The sequence below is a fragment of the Trachurus japonicus genome, chromosome 19 (assembly GCF_045865225.1).
Source record: "Trachurus japonicus isolate A0001 chromosome 19, Traja_1.0".
In the NCBI taxonomy this organism is placed as follows: domain Eukaryota; kingdom Metazoa; phylum Chordata; class Actinopteri; order Carangiformes; family Carangidae; genus Trachurus; species Trachurus japonicus.
The window spans coordinates 9,229,726-9,250,035 of NC_140925.1; the positions used below are offsets into that span (position 1 = coordinate 9,229,726).

General features: G+C 43.1%; 1 protein-coding gene across 1 annotated transcript in view; it reads left to right on the plus strand.

The window, feature by feature from the left end:
- The window catches only part of LOC146967373 (proteasome activator complex subunit 4B-like), a 41,561-nt gene that overhangs the window by 11,834 nt on the left and 9,417 nt on the right, over positions 1-20,310 (plus strand). Inside the window, exons 12-43 of the mRNA XM_085761951.1 lie at positions 565-751; positions 1,134-1,223; positions 1,560-1,624; positions 1,846-1,996; positions 3,370-3,468; positions 3,878-3,947; positions 4,732-4,799; positions 5,281-5,484; positions 7,494-7,651; positions 7,988-8,083; positions 8,219-8,274; positions 8,436-8,492; positions 8,608-8,663; positions 8,777-8,875; positions 8,984-9,046; positions 9,156-9,251; positions 9,498-9,629; positions 10,921-11,130; positions 11,235-11,371; positions 11,585-11,638; positions 11,939-12,068; positions 13,394-13,475; positions 13,740-13,893; positions 14,331-14,397; positions 14,497-14,622; positions 14,901-15,053; positions 15,206-15,310; positions 16,308-16,399; positions 16,622-16,753; positions 17,025-17,227; positions 18,664-18,749; positions 18,933-19,061. Coding sequence (XP_085618077.1) covers positions 565-751; positions 1,134-1,223; positions 1,560-1,624; positions 1,846-1,996; positions 3,370-3,468; positions 3,878-3,947; positions 4,732-4,799; positions 5,281-5,484; positions 7,494-7,651; positions 7,988-8,083; positions 8,219-8,274; positions 8,436-8,492; positions 8,608-8,663; positions 8,777-8,875; positions 8,984-9,046; positions 9,156-9,251; positions 9,498-9,629; positions 10,921-11,130; positions 11,235-11,371; positions 11,585-11,638; positions 11,939-12,068; positions 13,394-13,475; positions 13,740-13,893; positions 14,331-14,397; positions 14,497-14,622; positions 14,901-15,053; positions 15,206-15,310; positions 16,308-16,399; positions 16,622-16,753; positions 17,025-17,227; positions 18,664-18,749; positions 18,933-19,061 — 3,607 coding nt within the window. The remainder of the gene's footprint in view (positions 1-564; positions 752-1,133; positions 1,224-1,559; positions 1,625-1,845; positions 1,997-3,369; positions 3,469-3,877; positions 3,948-4,731; positions 4,800-5,280; positions 5,485-7,493; positions 7,652-7,987; positions 8,084-8,218; positions 8,275-8,435; positions 8,493-8,607; positions 8,664-8,776; positions 8,876-8,983; positions 9,047-9,155; positions 9,252-9,497; positions 9,630-10,920; positions 11,131-11,234; positions 11,372-11,584; positions 11,639-11,938; positions 12,069-13,393; positions 13,476-13,739; positions 13,894-14,330; positions 14,398-14,496; positions 14,623-14,900; positions 15,054-15,205; positions 15,311-16,307; positions 16,400-16,621; positions 16,754-17,024; positions 17,228-18,663; positions 18,750-18,932; positions 19,062-20,310) is intronic.

Here is a 20,310-nt window from a genome sequence, read left to right on the forward strand (position 1 = left end):
GGCGTAAACAGCAAATTAGGATGCCAAATTATTTATTATTAGCAGAAGCAGTGTGGTCATTGCTGTACAGACAACCGTCACTGAATGACTCTGATCATTGAAGAAAACTTGAAGTTGTGATATTTCTAAAGGAGTTGTAACTCAAGAAGAAGTTTTCTAGACATTTATTTTCATGGTGAATCAGAGATGATCATGTCCTTGGAAAGTGCATGTCAAAAAAAAAATGTGTATCATACCTGTGAGCTGAGATTCGACTGAGATATGACGCAGAGCAGGAGTATGAACGATGACAAATTGCTGCTATTGGGCGTCGAGGGTTTTTAAAGCACTTTAATTGCCTCCATGAGCTGTGTGTCACACAACTGCTGCGACTGCTGATCATGTTGATAAGCAGCCAAATCAGCAACCAAAATACAATAATTACCTTCCAACTGCTCTCAGAGCAGCGACATGCACCTGCTCCTTTCACTTCTTGCAGCAGCAGCCCCCTCTCCGCTCCCACCCACCACCACAACCAAATCATTTCACTTTCTAATCCACCTCCTTGTATCTTGCGCATAACAGGACCTACGCGGCGATGGAGACCCTGACGGAGCCGCACACCCTCACCGCCACCCTCAGCTGCATGATCGGCATGGCTCGCAGCCTGGTTTCCCCTAACAACCATTACCCAGAGGGTCGCGCGCACATGCTCCCGCTGCTCATGGGCTCTCTTCCAGGGGTGGACCCTAACGACTTCAGCAAGTGCATGGTGATTAATGGATGTGTTGATTAGTAATGAAGAAGAATTGTTAGACAAGTAGACAATACAGCTCTTGCTGATTAAATTCCTTTCTAGCGTGCTCTCCTCTCTCCTATTAATAATTCCTGAAAGTGGAATGAATATCTCAGTTTGAAGAACTCGCAATTAATGTGGCCCAATCTTCGGTTTCTGCTTGGATTGTAAAATGGATTGGATTTCTCTTTTGGTGTGCTCATTGTCTCTAGACTACATTAATCCATCACGGCGGAATAAATTAATACGTTAAAAAAAGGGGTATTTCTACTGACATCTGCTAGGTTATTTAACTTAGGGCTGTGATAACGTTGGATGATGTAAATTGATCTGTTTCCCGCTGTGTCGCTCTGTTCAGATAACGTTCCAGTTCATCGCCACCTTCACCACTCTGGTGCCTTTAGTGGATTGTTCGTCTGCTCCCTCTCGACACAGTGATCTCACAGAGGTACGCACAGGACACACATGAGCAGTTTAATCACAAAAGAGATTAAATAAACATAATATCTGTAAAATGATATGCAGCAGTCTGGAAGTACTCGGTGCTTTCATTTAAAAGCCCTCTAACTTTATCTTAAAGGGACAGTTTGACATTTTTGGAGAGTCAGATCAAAGGGTTGATACTAGTCTTATGTCTGTCGTGAAAAACTTAAGAGTGCATCAGAGCATTACCGGTCATCTCCTGTAATTTCATGCATGAACATAAATAACTGCCTTTAAAGAGACATTATTTTAATCATATTCCTACTAATACACCAACTAATCACCTGTTTGTCCCCCTCAGGTCGAGAAAGATCTGTGTTTTGCTTCGGCTGAGTTTGAAGACTTCGTCCTTCAGTTTCTGGACAGGTAGAGACAAATTAACAAGTCAGGCTGTCACTTAGTAAAGCCTCTCTGTCAGCGCCCGGCTGCAAACGTGTCTCTCTCTGTTTGAAATGCACTGGTCTGCATCAGTAGCCGTGCTAAAACAGACCTTTTTTGGCTTTTTCACCTTTGACATGTTCATCACTGACAGCTGTATAAAGCGTGTGCTCATGCATGTGCGTATGTGCGCGTCGGCGCTGTTGCAGGTGTTTCGCTCTGATAGACAGCAGTACCCTGGAACAGACCAGAGACGAGATGGAGACGGATACTCAGACTCAGCTGGAGAGCCTGGTGGAGCTGGGCCTGTCCTCCACTGTTAGCACCATCCTAACGCAGTGCTCCACGGAAATATACAAGGTAACACAAACACACACTCTTAGATACGTCTCTGTTTTAGCGGGCGGTTAATGGTCTAATCCAAATCTCTGACTTGAACGCTTCCTGTTTCTAATCCAGACCACAGCCTGAAAGGTCCTGATTTTCACATTCAGCTGTTTTACGATGGGAAATGTGCAAATGTGCTCCCACATGAACACAAAAGTTTTCTGCCAAAGTTGGAAAAGTTTTGGTTGTTTCACAAGAAACATTTCTGGTTTCAAGTAGACTCAGTTGGAAAAAGGTGATGTCACATATATCTGTGCACCAATCATGAATATTCTAATATTATAGGGAAAAACTCTGGGCTCAGTTTTCAGGTACATATCCATCCATGATACATAACATAAATATTACATTACACTTATGTGGCCAATGTATTTGGCCAAAGTTATTCACATTAAGTCCTTCAACCATCAGTAGAAAACCTCTACACCCTAAATCCCTCACAGATGTAAACCTCTTTTGAGTCCCACAGCTCCAGCTGAAGAAGAAGTATCAAGCCTAGGATGAATTAACCCTGATGACACCATCGATCATCAGGGCCAGTGTTGAAAATATTTGCACAGCGCCACAGAAACGGCTGCTTTCAGAGTCTGAGTAATATGTTTCATGACAAGCAAACTGACCTTCATGTGTTTAATCTGTGAAGAGTTTTTTTTTTTTAAATAATGGCGAGAAACTGCATCGCACTAACTGAGTAACATTAATGTAGATGGAAAATTCCAGCGCCAGGATTACATTTCAATGTCAACGAAAAAATTTATAAGCAAGCGAATTATTAAAACCCACTTAAAGCATGTGTAATGGAAAATGGTCGTATAGTTAATATAGTCACAGTAGCAAAAGCACAGTTGTAAATAAGTAAATTAATGATGGCTGAATTCCATTTTGCTGCTTTGGGTTTCAGGGCTCTGGTTTCTGTGCACGCTGGCTCACTGTCCTGACGCACTGGGACACTTGAATAGACCTGAGGCATCATTAACTTTATTAGTTATGCCTTTGCTTTTCCTACCGCAACAAGTCAAAATGTGCGCTGCTTAAAAGGCCTATTGGAATGAGGTTATAAATGGTTTATGGCTCAGAGGCAAGATGGCGACTTATGGTGAATGAGCAACAGAGACTGGATAAATGCAGTGCAATGCATGTCGTTATAGAATAAATACAGATTTATGAAGCAACCACAGCTGAGTACTTTGAATATAACTAGTATTAATATCTTTTTTTTTTCATATCATCCCCGATTTCTGCCCTTAGGTTGGTCAAAAATGTTCAAATTTTCATAAATACATGAGTTGCTACCATAGGTTGCTACATGCGTCGTCTGATCCTCCTGAACTTTGCCTTCATGTTAGGTGGCGTTGCAGAAGGTGTACAACTTTGCCACCTCCAACATCTTTGAGACGTGCGTGTCAGGCAGGATGGTGGCTGACATGTGTCGCGCTGCAGCAAAGGTAAGCGTGTGATCAGCAGTGATGCGTTTCACATCCGTCACACTTGTCAATTTGACTCAGGGTATCTCAAGATCAAGACAGAAATGCAACAAACAAGAGAGAGTGTATTTCATATGCTGGTGTAGAATTTGATCTCGTCGTATGAAAGTTCAAGTTTTTTAATCATAGCATGTTATGTTGTTTGAATAATATTTTCATTTAGCCCCCCTCACTTACGTGTCATGCTGTTGATATCTTCTAATTTACTGTTATGTCACTAATTTTCAATGTTCATGGTTATTTCCCAACATAATTTCCGATCATTCTTCACTGATGTGTTTTTCTGCATGCCTGTGTTTGTGTTTGTGCTTGTGCATCTAACTGTGTGTGTGTGTGTATGCATGCATTTTGTGTGTGTCTGTGTTTGCAGTGTCATCCCGCCGAGTCGCTCCGACTGTTCGTCCCTCACTGCTGCAGCGTCATTTTTCACATTACTGACAGTCAGTACCACATTGTGTCTGTGTCTGTGTGTGTGTTTTAACAGTGTGTGTGTTAGGAACAGACAATGTGTTTGCAGGAAGACTGTTCAAATCTAACGAGATCTGAATGAGTTCATTCACACGTTCATTCTCTGCTAAATGAAAACAGAAAAGTGACGATACAGTTCAGTTCAGAGACCTCATTGGTCACAGTGTGAAATAATAATGAGAGTGTTCAAAATAACAACAAACATAATGTGTTTTTCCAATCAGTGATCTTTATATGGTGCTAATTAAACAAAGCAAAATTAGCTGTTTAGCGAGTTGTTAGTTAACAAAGTAGTGGTTAAATAAAACGAACTTTAAGAATAATAAAATTTAGATTCATTGTGAAACAGGGAGTTGGCGATATTGTCCCTCTGAGATCCATACAAGCCATCAAGATAGCATGATAGCAGCTCTGCCAGGTGCTTTGGAGCTGCTTTATATGAAGTCCAATGCTCCAGTCTTTATCCCAACTGTCAAAATCATGGTGTGGTGTTAGAGGAAATGCAGTCAGCAGGATCCATCCTCTCGGGACCGTGAACATCTGTACAAAATTTAATGTCAATCCAGCCGAAACAGCTGTTGACACATTTCAGTCCGGATTGCAGCGGTGGATCAACCACCCGAAATCCCTTAAAAATACGCTGGTAGCACGGCTAAAAAAACTGAAATGACCTCAAAATTCAGCAAAAAGCATTTCAACCTCTCAGGAGAGCAATGTAGAATGTAACTTGTCTTCTTTATGTGTGTGTGTGTGTAGACGAGGAGCTGCAGAGTGAAGACGAGCTGGATAAGGAGCTGTTGTGGAATCTCCAGCTGCTCTCTGAGGTGAGACAAGGATCTATCACCTCCGAGGGCTTCGACACTCTAAAAAATATGAACCCCGCCAATTTACGTCACCTGGGTTACGTCTTAAGATCGTCTCGCACGATAATTTGAAAATCTGGTTTGGGTGTATTTGCTTAATTCCAATACAGACCAGTCTGTTTTCAGAACAAGTCTCATTCCCTCGCTACAGTGACACGTTTAGCTTTTAAAGGCCACAGTGGCGATATTGTACAAGAAAAAAATGATGACCCAGAGACAATTTTTTGCAGTGTGCACTCTGCACGGCCATAAATATCAAAGAGCATTGTTGTTAACCAGAACATATTGATACCCTTTCTGTTTTGTTTTATTACTCCTCCTGGGAGCTTAATGCGAGTGTGAGCGAGCCAGATGCTGTGATTTACAGGAGAACCTCAATATTTAAGACACAACTCTCCACTGAATTGCCTGTGTCTCGTGTGTGTGTGTGTGTTGTTTTTAGGTAACCCGTGTGGATGGTGAACAGCTGTTAAAATACCAGGGGGACCTGGAGCGGATCCTGTGCGTGTGCGTGCGACTGCGCTGCAAACGGGCGTACACACTCGCCTGCAATTTGCTGGAGCACACACTCCGGTCGCTGTCCCTCATCTATCCCACCGAGTACCGCAGCACCTCTGGAGGTTTCGATTCTGACCTCCCCATACGGGTAAACACACACATACAGTACACACACACACATCTGCAGCCACACAAAAGAACATTATTTTAAGGGTCCAACAAGATTTAATCTCACAAACTAATACTTAAATCCCCCTTCCTTGTTTCTGACTGCATGTTTTCAGCTGCACTTTATTTGCTAACCACCTCCTCGAGTGGTAATTGGTTGTCATCACAGCTATTACAGTATCTGTTCTGTGACAGGAAACAAGGAGGTTTTCTTGGAAATACAAAATGCCACAAGTAGAATCTTTAAAACCGTTCTCTTCCCCCCAATTAAATTAAATGGGATGTTACAGGTTTGGTAATTGCACACAGTCGCCTTCCCATTTCCATGAAGACAATTAGAAAGCATTTATCAAATTGAAATTAAATGGCTACACTGCTGGGACATTCACTGACTAATGCGGCTCTCGCACTTTGTTGTTGTTTCTTTTTTGTGTTTCTAATTTGATGTCAAGTTGCTTTTCTTTGCACAACAGCTACACACATTTTGTACACAGTGGCACACAAAGATGGAAAATAGCAGATAAGGGAAAAGCAATAAAGCGGTGATAATGAAGAAGAAATGAATTCAGAACTGTAAAGATGCCTTCATTCATCTAAGACAGTGGCTCCCAACCTGGAGATCAGGACCCTGAAAGGGTCAAAGAAAGATATTTATCTAGACTTAGACTGGTTTCTATATATATATATTTTTTTTTTTATTGAACGCCACCTGTAGAAATCCTTCAATACAGTCTCAGAGGGTCAAACACTGCTCATAATTTATGTCCTAAGCTACAATTAGAGGTTCAGAGAAGTAGAGATTCTTCATTCTAATAGGTCAGGGGTCGAAACTGTGGTTATTATGGATGTAAGTAACTCTTAGATTAAACAATACACATTTATGGAGTGATAAGGAGCTGCTGTCCTCATAATCAGGCTGTCTTTTCATTTATTCAGCCTCACACTGTGTCCTTATCCTCGTCCATACTACAGTAACTAGCCATGTGGGACGGCATCCTATTATCCAATCCTATAAATTCACTGCGACTGTTGACACATTGTTCCAAGGTGTCTAACCCCAGATAAACATCTAGAGCAGCAGTAGCTAGTAGCAGTTTGTCACTAAGTGAAACCATCATTGTTGGAGCTGGGTTTTATATTGCTGTAGCTGCATTTGCAGCCGTTCTGCCAACACTTTTGTTGCAGTTATTTTCAGACGTTCCCAATGTGTCAAACTTGGAGTAACAAGCTGCAGGCTAACGTGAAAATTTCTTTCCATTCAGCATTTCATACTCACAGTTGAATCGACGTGACCTGAACGCAGCATAACCTCTGCTTGTTGACAAGATGACGATAAATATTTGAATAAAATGTGTTGCACAAGTGGAGAAAAAAAAGGACTTGACCCAGCGCTGGTGCCGTAGCAACACACTGAAAATAAACGATGAATTTTCTTGCTTGTGAACTGGGCTGGTATGTTTTTTCAATTGACAAGAAATTACTAAATTCCTATTTTCCATAATTGTGCATCAAGGCTGCAAAATGCAAGCTGATGGATGAATTTGTTTCTGTTTTACTTGGTGACAGCTGGAAACCACCAAATATTTTTATCATTTTAAACGGCTGCATCTCGTCCAGGTGGCAGTAATTACAGATACGTTCCTCTTCTTCTTTCCACTTTGTCAAAAAATCAACACTCTTTTCATCTGAAGTTCACGGCCACGGAGCCTGCGCTCTGTTTGGACCCGATTTTCTTTGACTTTCGTGGTATTCTGCCTGTTGTTAGTCTGTCGTCAAACTGGATCAGTGTGTAGCGTAATTTGTTTTCTTCTCTCCATTGTTTAGTGGCCTTAACTCTTGAAATGTGTTTCAAATACTTTAACGCCAGAAGATGACACTGGTCTGCGGTTTTGTGGTGGATTGGCTGCTCTGGTTTGCCCGCCAGTTGTTCCAGTGGAAAAAATGGCAGCATCTCTCTGTCCAACTCTCTCTCTCTCTGTCTCCCTCCAGGACTGGGGCAGAGCTGGAGATGTGGCAGCCTTAGGTGTGTGTTGGCACGTGCCAAGTACGGAGGAGGAGAATTTTGTTTTCCAGCTGTTGTCCCGCCTCCTCCACCCCGAGCTGGAGCGAATCAAGAGCCACGTCTCTGGAGAACAGCCAATGAGCAGGTGTGCTGTCTTTTTCTCCGCTTTTCCATTTTTAGCCGTAATCAGGCTCGCGCACAAATAAAACAAAGAAAGCCTCAGCCTGTCAACTCTGATAAATGAGATCTGTCTGCGTCCAGAAAAAATCAAGCCCGAAGTCTAACATCTGTTTTTGATATCTGTCCTAACGCTTTAGCTAAAGTCTCATCAGGGGCACAGACAGGGGAGAGTTGAAATTAGCTGCTCGGGAGCATAGTGACACCATTATAGACTCGCTGGTTAATTCATAACACACACACAGACACACACACACACACACACACACACTCATAGGATTGTAATGTGTGGCGTCTTTCACAGGGAGGAGCTGTTGCAGAGTCTTGCTATTGTGCAGCACTGCCTCCTCGGAGCTGGAAGCATGCTGCCCCCTCTGGATGGACCACACGTCACCGACCTGTGAGACCCGCAGCGACACACACACACACACACACACACACACACTGTATACTGTATACACACACTCTCTGTATGAAAAAAAAAAACACACATCTTCATTAGAAGTCACATTTATTTTGCTCCTTTATATTTCAGGGTGCCCTCCATGGTGGATCTGGGCGAAATCAAGCTGCACATTGGTGTTGACTACAGTAAGCAAACACAAACATGCACGCACGCACACACTGAGAAACACACACACACACACACAAACAGCAGTTGCTTTCCCAGCAGTTTCCGAGGGCGATAAGGCCGCTCGCTCATCCTGTATTCTGTGTTCATACGGGACATCTGTGTGTTTCCTCCCCTCCAGATGATTCACGGGAGAACTACAGAGAGTCCATCTGCCAAACCATGAGACTGCTGCTACGTGAGTGAAGATTTCAACTCCAACCAGACTCAAGTTTTCAACCCGCTCCCTCCGATTGGAGTGCGATTGCGACGCACAATTAATCGTATTAATCTCCACTGTTTTCCCCATCCAGATCACATCTTGGAGCACTCTGAGGATGACACAAAGTCACTGTTTGTCATCATTAAGGTACCCAACTACCCACACTTAAATAAATACAAAAGATCCATCTACGAGATGTTATTATTCTACGCTGCGGCAAACGTCTCACTGCGCCCTCTCCATTACTGTCTCGACAACAGATCATCAGTGACCTCATGTTTTTCCGAGGCACTCACAAGAAGGAGTTTGACTCACGCTGGAAAAGCTTCACTCTCGTCAAGAAGTCCATGGAAAACAGGGTGAGCTGGGAGAAAAAAAAAGAAACCGCACAAGGCCGGTGATTGTTGTCAGTTGTCAATGAGTCGCTTGTAGGGAGATTTAAGTCTGTCGCCGCTTCCCTCCCGCAGCTTCATGGGAAAAAGCAGCACATTAGAGCCCTGCTCATTGACCGGGTGTTACTGCAGCACGAGGTTGGTTCAACCACACGGTCACACATGAAATATAATGTATCCTGTCAAGTCTCATGCAGTCCGTGGCGGCTGTTGCTTAAAAAAAAAACTGTGCGTCTGTGTTGCCCAGATGAGGAAGCTGGTGGTCGAGGGCAGTGAATATAAAGTGGTTCATCAGGAACTGCTCTGCGATCTGCTGCTGCTCTCCACCAGCACTTACAGCCAGGTAAAACTGACAAAACACACATTAATCAATTCACTCATTTATTTTAATGAGAAAAATACAATCACAACATCTGCCCGTCTTCATTTTCCTGATGTCCCCGACTGCATTTACATAAATATCTCATGTGGAATAGAAAATAATTGAGAATGTATGTATGTACATCTGTCCCTGTGTGCGTGCATGTGTGTGTGTGTGTGTGTGTGTGTGTTTGTATGTGTGTATGTGTGTGTGTGTGTGTCCTTGCAGGTACGTAGCAAGGCCCAGAATGTGCTGACAACCGCTCTGGGGACCTATAGCTTCTCCAACAGAGACTTAATTCCCCGAATCCTGCAACTACTCTCGCCACAGCACACCACCGGCACACAGCAGCAGTTCAAGGTACAGTACACACACAAACACACACACACACATATACACACACACGCATATATTCACCACAGCTCACATGGTAAGGAGCACAGCTGTCCGTGCTGGTCCCTGTCCATGGTGCTGAAATTTGAAGTCAGTCCAAAAGCGTGCGCCCTCCCTGCACTGTGGCCTTCGGTGCTGAAGGCAGAGTTTCAGGCCTTGCCCCGTCACCGCATCGCTGCCCTTTTTTCTCTCTTTACATTCCTGTTGGTAGCCTGAGGTCTGCACACCAGTCACTTTCCCCAAGGCTAGACCAGACACAGACAGTTGATAGGGTCAGGGAATTCATATTTACTCACATTTAATCTCTTGAAATCCTTGAGGGTACGACTAGCCAGGAGCAAAGTCTATAGGATCCACACAGAAGATCAGAACTAACACAACACACTCATGCAGGGAGGAAAAAAAAATCTGTGAGTTCTTTCCTGATGTGTTCTCGCTCATACATTATAGAGGAACTAAGCAGGATTTCTCCCGTGGCTATGCTACATTTGACCTTAATTAAAAAGCTCCGGACTAATTGTGATAGTTGTGATGGTTAACTACATGACTTATGACTTGTTACCAGTGAGAACGGAGGCTCTCTGCCTTCCACCTGGCGTCTCACGGCTGAAAACCAACCTTGCAACATCAGTGACCGGCGATCTTTTATTAATGATGGTTACAACTACACAAATACACACATCGCAACATCGTATATGTTATATAACGTTATCCGCCGCTCCATGTATTGATTTTTTGCTGGTTTCGTTGTAAACAAATGCACACGGACAAGAGAAGTGTTACCAAAACAGCAGAAAAGCGACCAGACTTGCATAGTTCCCCTTTAACTGTCCGAGCCAGACACACACACGAGAGTTAGGATTTATCGTTACTGACATTTTCATGTAACTTCCATTTATCTGTAACAACCTGCCACTGGATTGATATGACGCCGGAGCAGCTGCAGAAGAGAACAGTGAGGTTTCTGCCCGGTTTTGAAGTTTCTATTATTCACAACCTGCTGCTGTGGCATTTTAATTACTGTTGTTCAAGTGAAACAGTTCACTGATGAAGCCTCAGCACAAATACCAAATGCATTAATACAGTCTGGTCGTGACATTTCCTGATGTCGCCCCTGTGAATTGCACATTCAGGATCCACCTGAGTTGAGATTGTTAAATCCTTTAAGTCCTTTAAATCCAGACTTCACCTCAAAATAACTGTCATCTGGCTTTGTTATAATAATATTGTTTTTCTCATGTCTTTATTCTGTGCACAGGGCGCTCTGTACTGCCTGCTGGGTGTGCACACTGGTCTTTGTCTGGCCAGCCTGAGGGACTGGGACTGTGTCGGGGTTGTGTGGCCGGCCCTGGTCCGCTGTGGCCTGTCGCCCTCCATGACTCTGGAGAAACCCTCCATCGGCCGACTGCTCGATGACGTCGTCGACAGGATCCATCGCCAGCACGACACCATCGGGATCTATTTTACAGTGAGTAATGGCTCCATTAACGGCCCATAAACTCCCTTCATCTGATCCTTTTTTGTTTAATTGCACAATGCACACTGCTCCCCTCTGTCCACTTCCACCTCTAGGTGTCTGAGGGATGTGTAGAGATAGCCAATCAAATCTCACAGTCTGAAAATCCCGCGCCGTGCTTAGAGGTGCCGACCACAGAGGAGCTGAAAGAGGGGCTTCAGCGTCAGCGAATCAAAAACGTGGTTGCTGCAAGGTTGGAATACAAACTGGATTATTGATACAGTAGTTGTTATCATTCAGTTTCAATACCCACTCAGCTTTTTTTCAAGGCTTTATAAGAACAAGAGACCATGTTAGCATTTATTGATTTTTTTTACCATTTACTATTATTACTTTTTTCTTTTCTCTTTTTTTTTTACTGCTGGTAGTAGTCGTATTGACTAATGCTTGTTTTTCTTTTTTACAGGAAATATGAGAAACTGGTCAATGACCTCTTGGATTGCCTTGAAGACAGAGACCTGTGGGTATTCTATCTCTCTGCATATGTATCGTGTGTATATATACACAAATGGGTAGATATCGTGTGCACAAATGTGATGATGTTGGCCTGTAGAGTATAAATATATTTAAATGTTAATTAAATGTAAAAAACAAAAAAAAACAACAACAACAAAAAAAACTGTATATTGTTGCAAAGACTCACTACAAATCTTTATTTAAAAGACAACTGAAATGACATTTCTCTCAGCCACATGTTGTTTTCCTACCAACATTATTCTAATGTTCCTAACGTGCAGGTGTGTTTGCTTGTGTGTTTAAGGCCCTGGAAGTTCGAGCACATGGCCACAGACCTGCTGTCCCTCCTGCTGAGAGACGATCACCCGCTGCCCCCTGACGCCGTCCTCTTCTTCACCCAGAGCCTCATACACGACTCCATCAGCATTCGCAAGGTCTGCCGCTGTGTGTGTGTGTGTTTGTGTGTGTGTGTGTTTGTGTTTGATGTCACACAGACAGAGGCTGCCATGACTGGAAACATTATCTGGTTCATCACTTGTGACCTGTAATTAACTCCAACCCTTGTGTTTAATGCTTCCATGCCTTCAGCTTAAACGCTCTGTCCTACTGTAGGTTCATACTACATACTTATCTTCATATGAACTGTTTTTGCACACAAGAAGTCAACAAATCGGGAAAAGCAACAATATGTGCAGTTTTGGATGTCAGTCATAATGTGACTTTACCCTGTCATATGCATTTAACACCACAAAAAGGTTCAATACTCTATTTCTTATTCTTCCTATTTGAATAGAATATTATATGATGCATTCAGTCTTTTATTCCTAAGCTTGTATATTTAGGGTTCCTGGCACCAGACTCTGTTTTGCAGGTTTGTGCACTCAGCTCCAGACTTGCAGACTTACTGTCAACAAGCTGTGAGGCATAAAAAAAACTGCACACACAGACGTTTGGCAGGTTTCCTGCAAGTTTTGTAAGTAGAGCTTTGTAGAAGAGTCACGTGATCTGTAAGAAGAGACAGAGCCAATCAGCACCGGCATCAACAGGCAGCACAATTTGTGCATTGTGTTGCAGAACAATAGTATCCATCCACAGCACACTCAACAATCAAGCATTTTTTAGCACACATACCCGCTTTTGTACATCGTCCTTAATTTTTTTTTTTTTTTTTTTTTACTCTTTTCAAGGGTGAACACATTGTCACCACCTGCGTAGAATTAGTGTGTTATTTGGGACACAGCTGGGGTTTTAAAATGCCATTCATCCATTCATAAGTACAGAGCTGAGCAAAATGTAGTCCTCAAAAGCATAACATGGATAATACAACAATACAGACAAAAAAAAACTGACATCAAAGGAGCTTGTGAAAAGGCAAGTGTGGGTATCTAGAAAGCAACTTAGCAGCGTAATACAGCGAAAAGATCAGCAGCAAAAGCGGAGAATAAAGTACAGCTCAGACTTACCAGTGTATACACCAGCCCACTATCAGGATGAGGACAAAAGCACAGACAGCACTTTTAATACTTGCAGCACTTTTTGACTGGACCCAGAGCAGCCACTGTGTTTATGTGGGGCTCCAATTAAAGTGTTTCTACCTGTAGGTCTGGATTTAATTGTAGCTGGGGGTCACTCTGTGGCAGCAGCTCTGGGATCTGCACCGACAGTTAGGAAAATGGCCAACTATCCTCCTAATATGAGTCTTTACTTTACTATACTGTGTATATTATATATATATATACATCCTTTCCCTGTGTTGTAGGTGGCGATCTCAGCGATGGCCGGGATCCTGAAACAGCTCAAACGACCAGCTAAGAAAGTGACAGTGAAGCCGTCAGATATCAGTCAGTGTGACCACACGAACACACAATAAATCACACGTATCATCATATCTGCTACTATAAAATGTCATTCTCATTTATTGTGAGCGGACAAGCAGCTACTTAATGCACCATAAACAATATTTTAGTATTGAAATATGACATTTTCTGTTGTACCTGTAGAAAAGACTGTAAAAAAACCAACTCAAACTCTCACCCATTAATAAGACATAACATATTGATCTGTGAGAGTTGAGGAGTTTTCACGTATTGGTGGGGTGTTTTCAGGTGGTATCGAGGATCCAGAGGCTCTCTGTGTGGGGGATCAGGAGGGGAATCGCTGGCTGCAGTACGACAGCAACAACCTGCCTCTCAGCGAGGAGCAGTGGGAGACTCAGCACTATGTGGAGAAAACACACTGGGGCTACTACACATGGCCGAGGTGAAGACAGCGACTGAGTTAACTGTGGTGGATTAAGAAAAAGGGGGGAAGGCTGATTAACCGCCTGGTTGGTTGGAACTAAAGAGCTGATTGACTTAACTGCCCGCTTGATTTGATACTGGGCTTTGTGGCTAACTTTACGTCTCACTAGCTGCTGGATGTGGCAGGATAACTAGCAGGATGTGGAACCGACTTCCTGTCACGGCCTGGCCTAGATAAGGCGAAGTGAACAACTTACTGACTGGCCTAGATATACGCATTGATGTATAGGTAGAGGGGCTGTCTGCCTGTGCGCGGATGGCTTGCTGACTAACTGAGTTCTTAATCATTCATTTATCCTTGCTGCTTATTTGAAGACAGTCTGTGTCTATGCATATTTTCTCTGGGTGCTGTTATCTATAAATCACAGCAGCCTCTTTGTCTCCCGCTCCTTTCAGAGAAATGATGATCTATGCAGCTTCTGAACAGCCAAAAGATGACCTGCCGTACGAGGAGATGGGCGAGGTGCCTGCTCAAAACCACACACAAACCCCCTTTTTTTCTAGTGATGCCTCCGTGTTAACTGTCATTACATTTGCTGCGTGTCTGTGTGTCCTAACCCAGGGCGAAAAGATCATCTTTGAATATTTCTCGGACCCCGAGTTTATCGACCAGCTGATAGAGTTTCTCTCTCTGGAGGATCGTAAAGGAAAAGACAGTTTCAACCCACGTCGCTTCTGCCTCTTCAAGGTGCAATTTAAATTCTCAGCCTAAATCGATCTGACAAACCTCTTACAAAGAAGTGACACAGCATACCACCGCTACCCCAAGGCTGGATTGAACCTCGCCGAGCCGGAATTTGTGTCATCAACGGCTGTGATTCATTGTTTGCCGTCAGTCAGCTGACAGTTCACTTGTGTCAAACAAATGACTGTAATCTGTCTTTCTGTGGCTGGGTGGAAAAAAAAGAAAAAAGAAGAAAAGAAATCTTTGTTTTTCCAACATTCATGCTCACGTTTGATCGACAGGGGCTGTTTCGTAACTATGGCGACGTGTTCCTGCCGTTACTATGGCCTCACCTAGAGCAGCTCGCCAGCGACCCCCATGAGAGCTCGCAGCGCTGCGTATGTGAGATTACTGCAGGACTAATCAGAGGCAGCAAACTCTGGAGCTTCAGCAAGGTACTGGAGACACACACACACACACACACACACACACACACACACACACATACAAACACACACACACAACAAGCAGACACACTGCACTACTTTTTGATAAGAAAAGTCAATATTAATAAAAAACTTTCATTATTGTGTGTGTGTGTGCTCAGGTGGACAGGTTATGGCAGCTTCTGTGTCCTTTGATCAGAACGGCATTAACCAACATCACAGTGGAAACCTACACAGACTGGGGCACCTGCATCGCTACAGCCTGCGTGAGTCTCTCGCATGCATACAAATACTCCATATGCAACACAGCACAGAGCTCATTAAAGAAACCTGGGAATTGATCTGTTTATTTTTTTTTCCATACAAAAAGTGATGAAAATCAGATTAGGACGATTAAGAATCTATAAAACAAACGTTCAGGTGAGAATTGGATTTTGAAAACACCATTTGCGGCACAAACACTTTTTAATTTAACAATTTCTGTTATTTTTAGCCAAGTAATGACAAAACTCAAGGGATTGCAACGTTATCTATCTATCTATCTATCTATCTATCTATCTATCTATCTATCTATCTATCTATCTATCTATCTATCTATCTATCTATCTATCTATCTATCTATCTATCTATCTATCTATCTATCTATCTATCTATCTATCTGTCCATCCCACTCTGTCTTTCTTTCTCTCTTTCTTTATTTTTTCTATCTACCCTGTCTTTTTACTTCTTTCTTTCTTTCATTCTTCCCCCCCCTCTCTCTCTGTCTCTTTCTTTCTTTCTTTCTTTCTTTCTTTCTTTCTTTCTTTCTTTCTATCTATCTGTCCATCCCACTCTCTCTGTTTTTCTCTCTATCTACCCTGTGTCTTTTTACTTCTTTCTTTCTTCCCACCTCTCTGTCTGTCTTTTTCTTTCTTTCTTTTTACCTATCTATCTATCTATCTATCTATCTATCTATCTATCTATCTATCTATCTATCTATCTATCTATCTATCTATCTATCTATCTATCTATCTATCTGATTTATAGCCCCTGTTTTAAAAAAAATCATCTCCTCACTTACTGTAATTCGAGGAAGTAAATAAAAATTATTGTAATAATCTTAAAAACAAACTGCACTTTTGAACCAGGAACTACTTTCCCCGTTTCAAATGCAAGTACTGTAGAGGTACGGGACTCTGTGCATAAAGTACCTCACTGTGTGGATACAACCTGAAGTAATGGGTCCAAAAATAAGCCTATTGTGTACTGGCTGCCGTCCAATAGGAGGGCCGGGACCCCAGGAAGCTCCACTGGCTGTTTGAGCTGCTGATGGAGAGCCCCCTGAGTGGAGAGGGCGGATCATTCAGGGATGCCAGGTAGGCTATTTGTGTTTGTGTGTGTGTGTGTGTGTGTGTGTGTGTGTGCGTCCATGTGCACAGGTATACGAGCGGAGTCTGTGTTTGTGTCATCCACAGTATTTCAGAGGTTCCTGTTTGCAGGCAGCTGTAGTAACCCGAGCTGACGTATGTTGAGCTGAAGTGCCGCAATAACACAGCGACCCCCACCCCTCCGTCCTCCTCTCTCTTTCTCTCTGTCAGTTTGCTGTATGTGCTTCAGGGAGGTCTGGCCCAGCAGCAGTGGAGAGTCTCTGAGCTGCTGCACAGGCTGCTGACTTACCTGGAGCCCAAACTCACCCAGGTGTATAAGAATGTCAGGGAGCGCATTGGCAGGTACTAAATTAACTTGGCGTTATCTCCTCTGGATTATATAATCATGCTTAAATAGGTTAATCTAATTATCTTGTGTGCACTGTTTGGGCTGTTCAGTTCGGTTTTAAGCCTCTTTATACGTCTGCGTGTGTGTCTCAGCTGCTCTAATTGTTTATTTGTGACCCTTTTCTTTGCCTCTTTCCCTTTCTGCCTCTCCTCTATCATTCTTCTGCCTCTCCTCCTCTCTTTCCTTCCACCCTCTCCCTCTCTCTTTCTCTCTCTCTCTCTCCAGTGTCCTGACCTATATCTTCATGATAGACGTGGCCCTGCCCCACACCCAGCCCACCTCCTCCCCCCACGTGGCAGAGTTCGTCACTCGGGTCCTAGAGCGGCTCAAGCCCCTCACATCGGAGCCAGAGATCCACAACCACGTCCACGAGGAGAACACCCAGGAGACGGACGAGCGCACCCAGGCTGTCAAACTGCTCAAGACGGGTCAGAATGTGGATGCAAGCATGTAGACTGTGTGCTGGATGGACATGGTGTAGGCTGTAGGCAGTGAATATATATATATATACACACAAGGACAACTTGTTCTGTTGATGGAATAGGCAGACACACTGAAGCCAGATGAAACAAACTAAAAGTGGCTCCTTATTGATTCCACCCTTCAGATCTGTAGGTGCAGATTTAAGGCTATTTCAAGGCTGCGCGTTCAAGCTTTTCAAACAGAACCTATGGAAAAGGAGTTCAGTTCAATATGATGGAGGACGTCTCTAGTATTAACATTTGTACAGGTCACATTGGGCAGTCATTTGAACCAGATTTATATATTGATTTTGTTTTCCTCTTAGTTACAGACCAGTCTCCAATAGGAGTTTTTCAGAAAACTTTCTTTTCTTTACTCTCTTTTTAATTCAATTAAAGGGTCAGTTCTTCTAAATTGCAAAACTTTTTTTTATTTATATATCACTGGCCTGCAGTGGTATGTTGCCATGTGCATACTTTTTATTTTGTTTGACGGGGAACAATAGGGATTTGGAGGTGGATTTTCATTGTTGTTGCTCACAGCATTGAAAAATTTGATTTTTAAAATTCAGCAGCCGCGTCTCTTGGAAAGTGCTGGAGGAAATCTCAAACTTAGTATCCAAAAAACCATAAAACCAAAGCTATCTGCATGGCCAAATACCACTGGAGGTATGAAAGTACTGTAAGGTCACAGCTATTACTGAGGATAGAGCTTGGGGAATTTGGTGATTTTAGCGAACTGCTAGGACAAAAAACAACTCATCTGAAATTTAAATTCAAGTATTTTCAGCTTAATGAAAAATAAATAACAGTGTTTAATATTTTCCACCATTATATTCCTAGCAGCAAGGAGGAGGCTTTGAAACTGTTTAGACTGTTATGTAGGAGAGTCAAATTTACAAAAAAAAATCTAGCCAAAAGAGATCTGGAAAAAACCCAACAAAAAAACATTATTACATTGACCAAGCAGTCGGTGTGTCTCTGAAGGGCAGAGAATGAATTGAAATGAAAATTTGTTTTAGTTTTGAGGCAGAGAATTCATTTTACATCCAGACTCTCTTATTTGATGTTTATTCACACCTGTGCAGGTCGTCGGTTTCCCGCTCCTGCCAAAAGCTGGAATTTAGATCTCATCTCTTGTCTTAACATTTTGCGCATTGCCGCTCTTTCAGTTTCTGTTATTACTCTCGTCTCCTTGATACAGATTAATATCTGGTTATGAAATTATCCAAATCATTAGATACTAAATCATGATAGATTGTGTTTTATTACCGGAGCAACGCAGGAAGGTCACAGCACCAAGTCTGTTGTTTTTATTATCTGGCAGCAAGCCAAAATCTCCTCACCGTGTGTGTATGTAATGTGTGTATGTGTGTGTGTGTGTGTGTGTGTCCCATTTGCAGTGTTGAAATGGTTGATGGCGAGCGCAGGGCGAACTTTCACCACTCCTGTTCAGCAGCAACTACAGCTCCTGCCTCTACTCTTCAAGGTAACAACACACATATATATGCAGCATACACACACACACACACACAGGTCCCAGCACAGCATTATTACCCACTCAATCTTACTTGCCCATTAAACTCAATTTCTCTCTTCATTTACTCAAAGTGCGTAGCTGTGTGTCTTCCTACCTCTCTCCATCTCTCTCACTGTTTCTCTCTCCCTGCAGATTGCCCCGGTGGAGATTGATGAGAGCTATGATGAGATGAAGCAGGATGCGCGCACGTGTCTCTCTCTCATGTCCCAGGGCCTGCTGTATCCCGAGCACATCCCTCTGGTTCTGGCAGCGCTGGAAGAGGTAATATGCTCACACACACACACACACACACATGCAGTGGCCCACCTGCCTGCTGTCAGTGTTGCGAGCCTAATGCTGCCCAAGGTGTTGTTAGACTAAAAACAACCTGTGCTATTTTAATTTGCTTATTTTGAGATGCTTGCAGTGTTTCTGCTGTGAGGTTTCTATGCGAGTGCCAACCCTGTGGAGAAATGTCTGTTCTCAAATCTAATCATCTCGGCCTCGGTTTCATATTTGATGGTAGCCGGGATGAAAAAGCGTTGCAACATTTTCTTTTTGGTTTCACCTTGACACTCAAACCTACATTTTTTTCTCTTTTATTTTTTTTATTTTTAATCTCCGGAACAAGATACCATGTTGTGCACGAGTTATTTTAAGGAACAGATTGACGTTTGGGAAATGTGCTTGTTCGCTTTCTGCTGAGAGTTAAATAAGAATATCAATGCGGCTTTCAAATCTGTATGCTAAATATGAAGCTACAGCCAAAAGACAGGTAGTTCATCTTGGCACGAGGACCAGAAGCACAGGGAAGCGGCTAGCCTTGTCCTGAGGGTAAAAATAAAGGTCTGATATTGTGTGTTCACATGTTGACGACAGCTGACTACAGTAGCACTTCTAATGCCTCCATAGCCTCCACACTGAGTCTCTGGTGACTCCATGTTGGGCCAAAGGATTTTTTGTGAGAAGCCATCAATCCACTCATTAATACGCAACGAGTTGCCACATTAATTTGGTGCTTTTGAGAAATCCTGTCTTCTGTGAAGTCGGTGCCATCTGTGTGCTAGAGCACTCCAGGTCCCACACAGCTTAGCGAATACGCTTAGTGAATATGCGTCCTAATTTATCATTTTCATAGCCGTATATAAACATCCATCTACATGTGCAGCTTCCCCAGATGAGGCACTGGGACTGATCACCGGTGAAGTCAGTGATGAGGTCTATCTAAATCTGCAAAGCCCCTCATAAGTCAAGTGTGCGTTTAGCCCCCTAGTGGCGTGGCCCCACAGATGGTGCTGTCAGTCAGTACTCCCACCCCCCCACCCCCCCTCCACTTTGGTCCAGACCTAAACATCTCAACAGCTTTTGAACGGTTGTACAGGCATTTGTGTTCCTCAGAGGATGAAGCTTTTGGTTTGGGTAATCTCCGACCTCAAGCCAGTTTGTATTTTTAGGTTTTAGTAAAATGCCACCATAGTTTTGGGATGAATTGCAATGACATCAAAGATGATCTCGATGAACTGAAAAAACT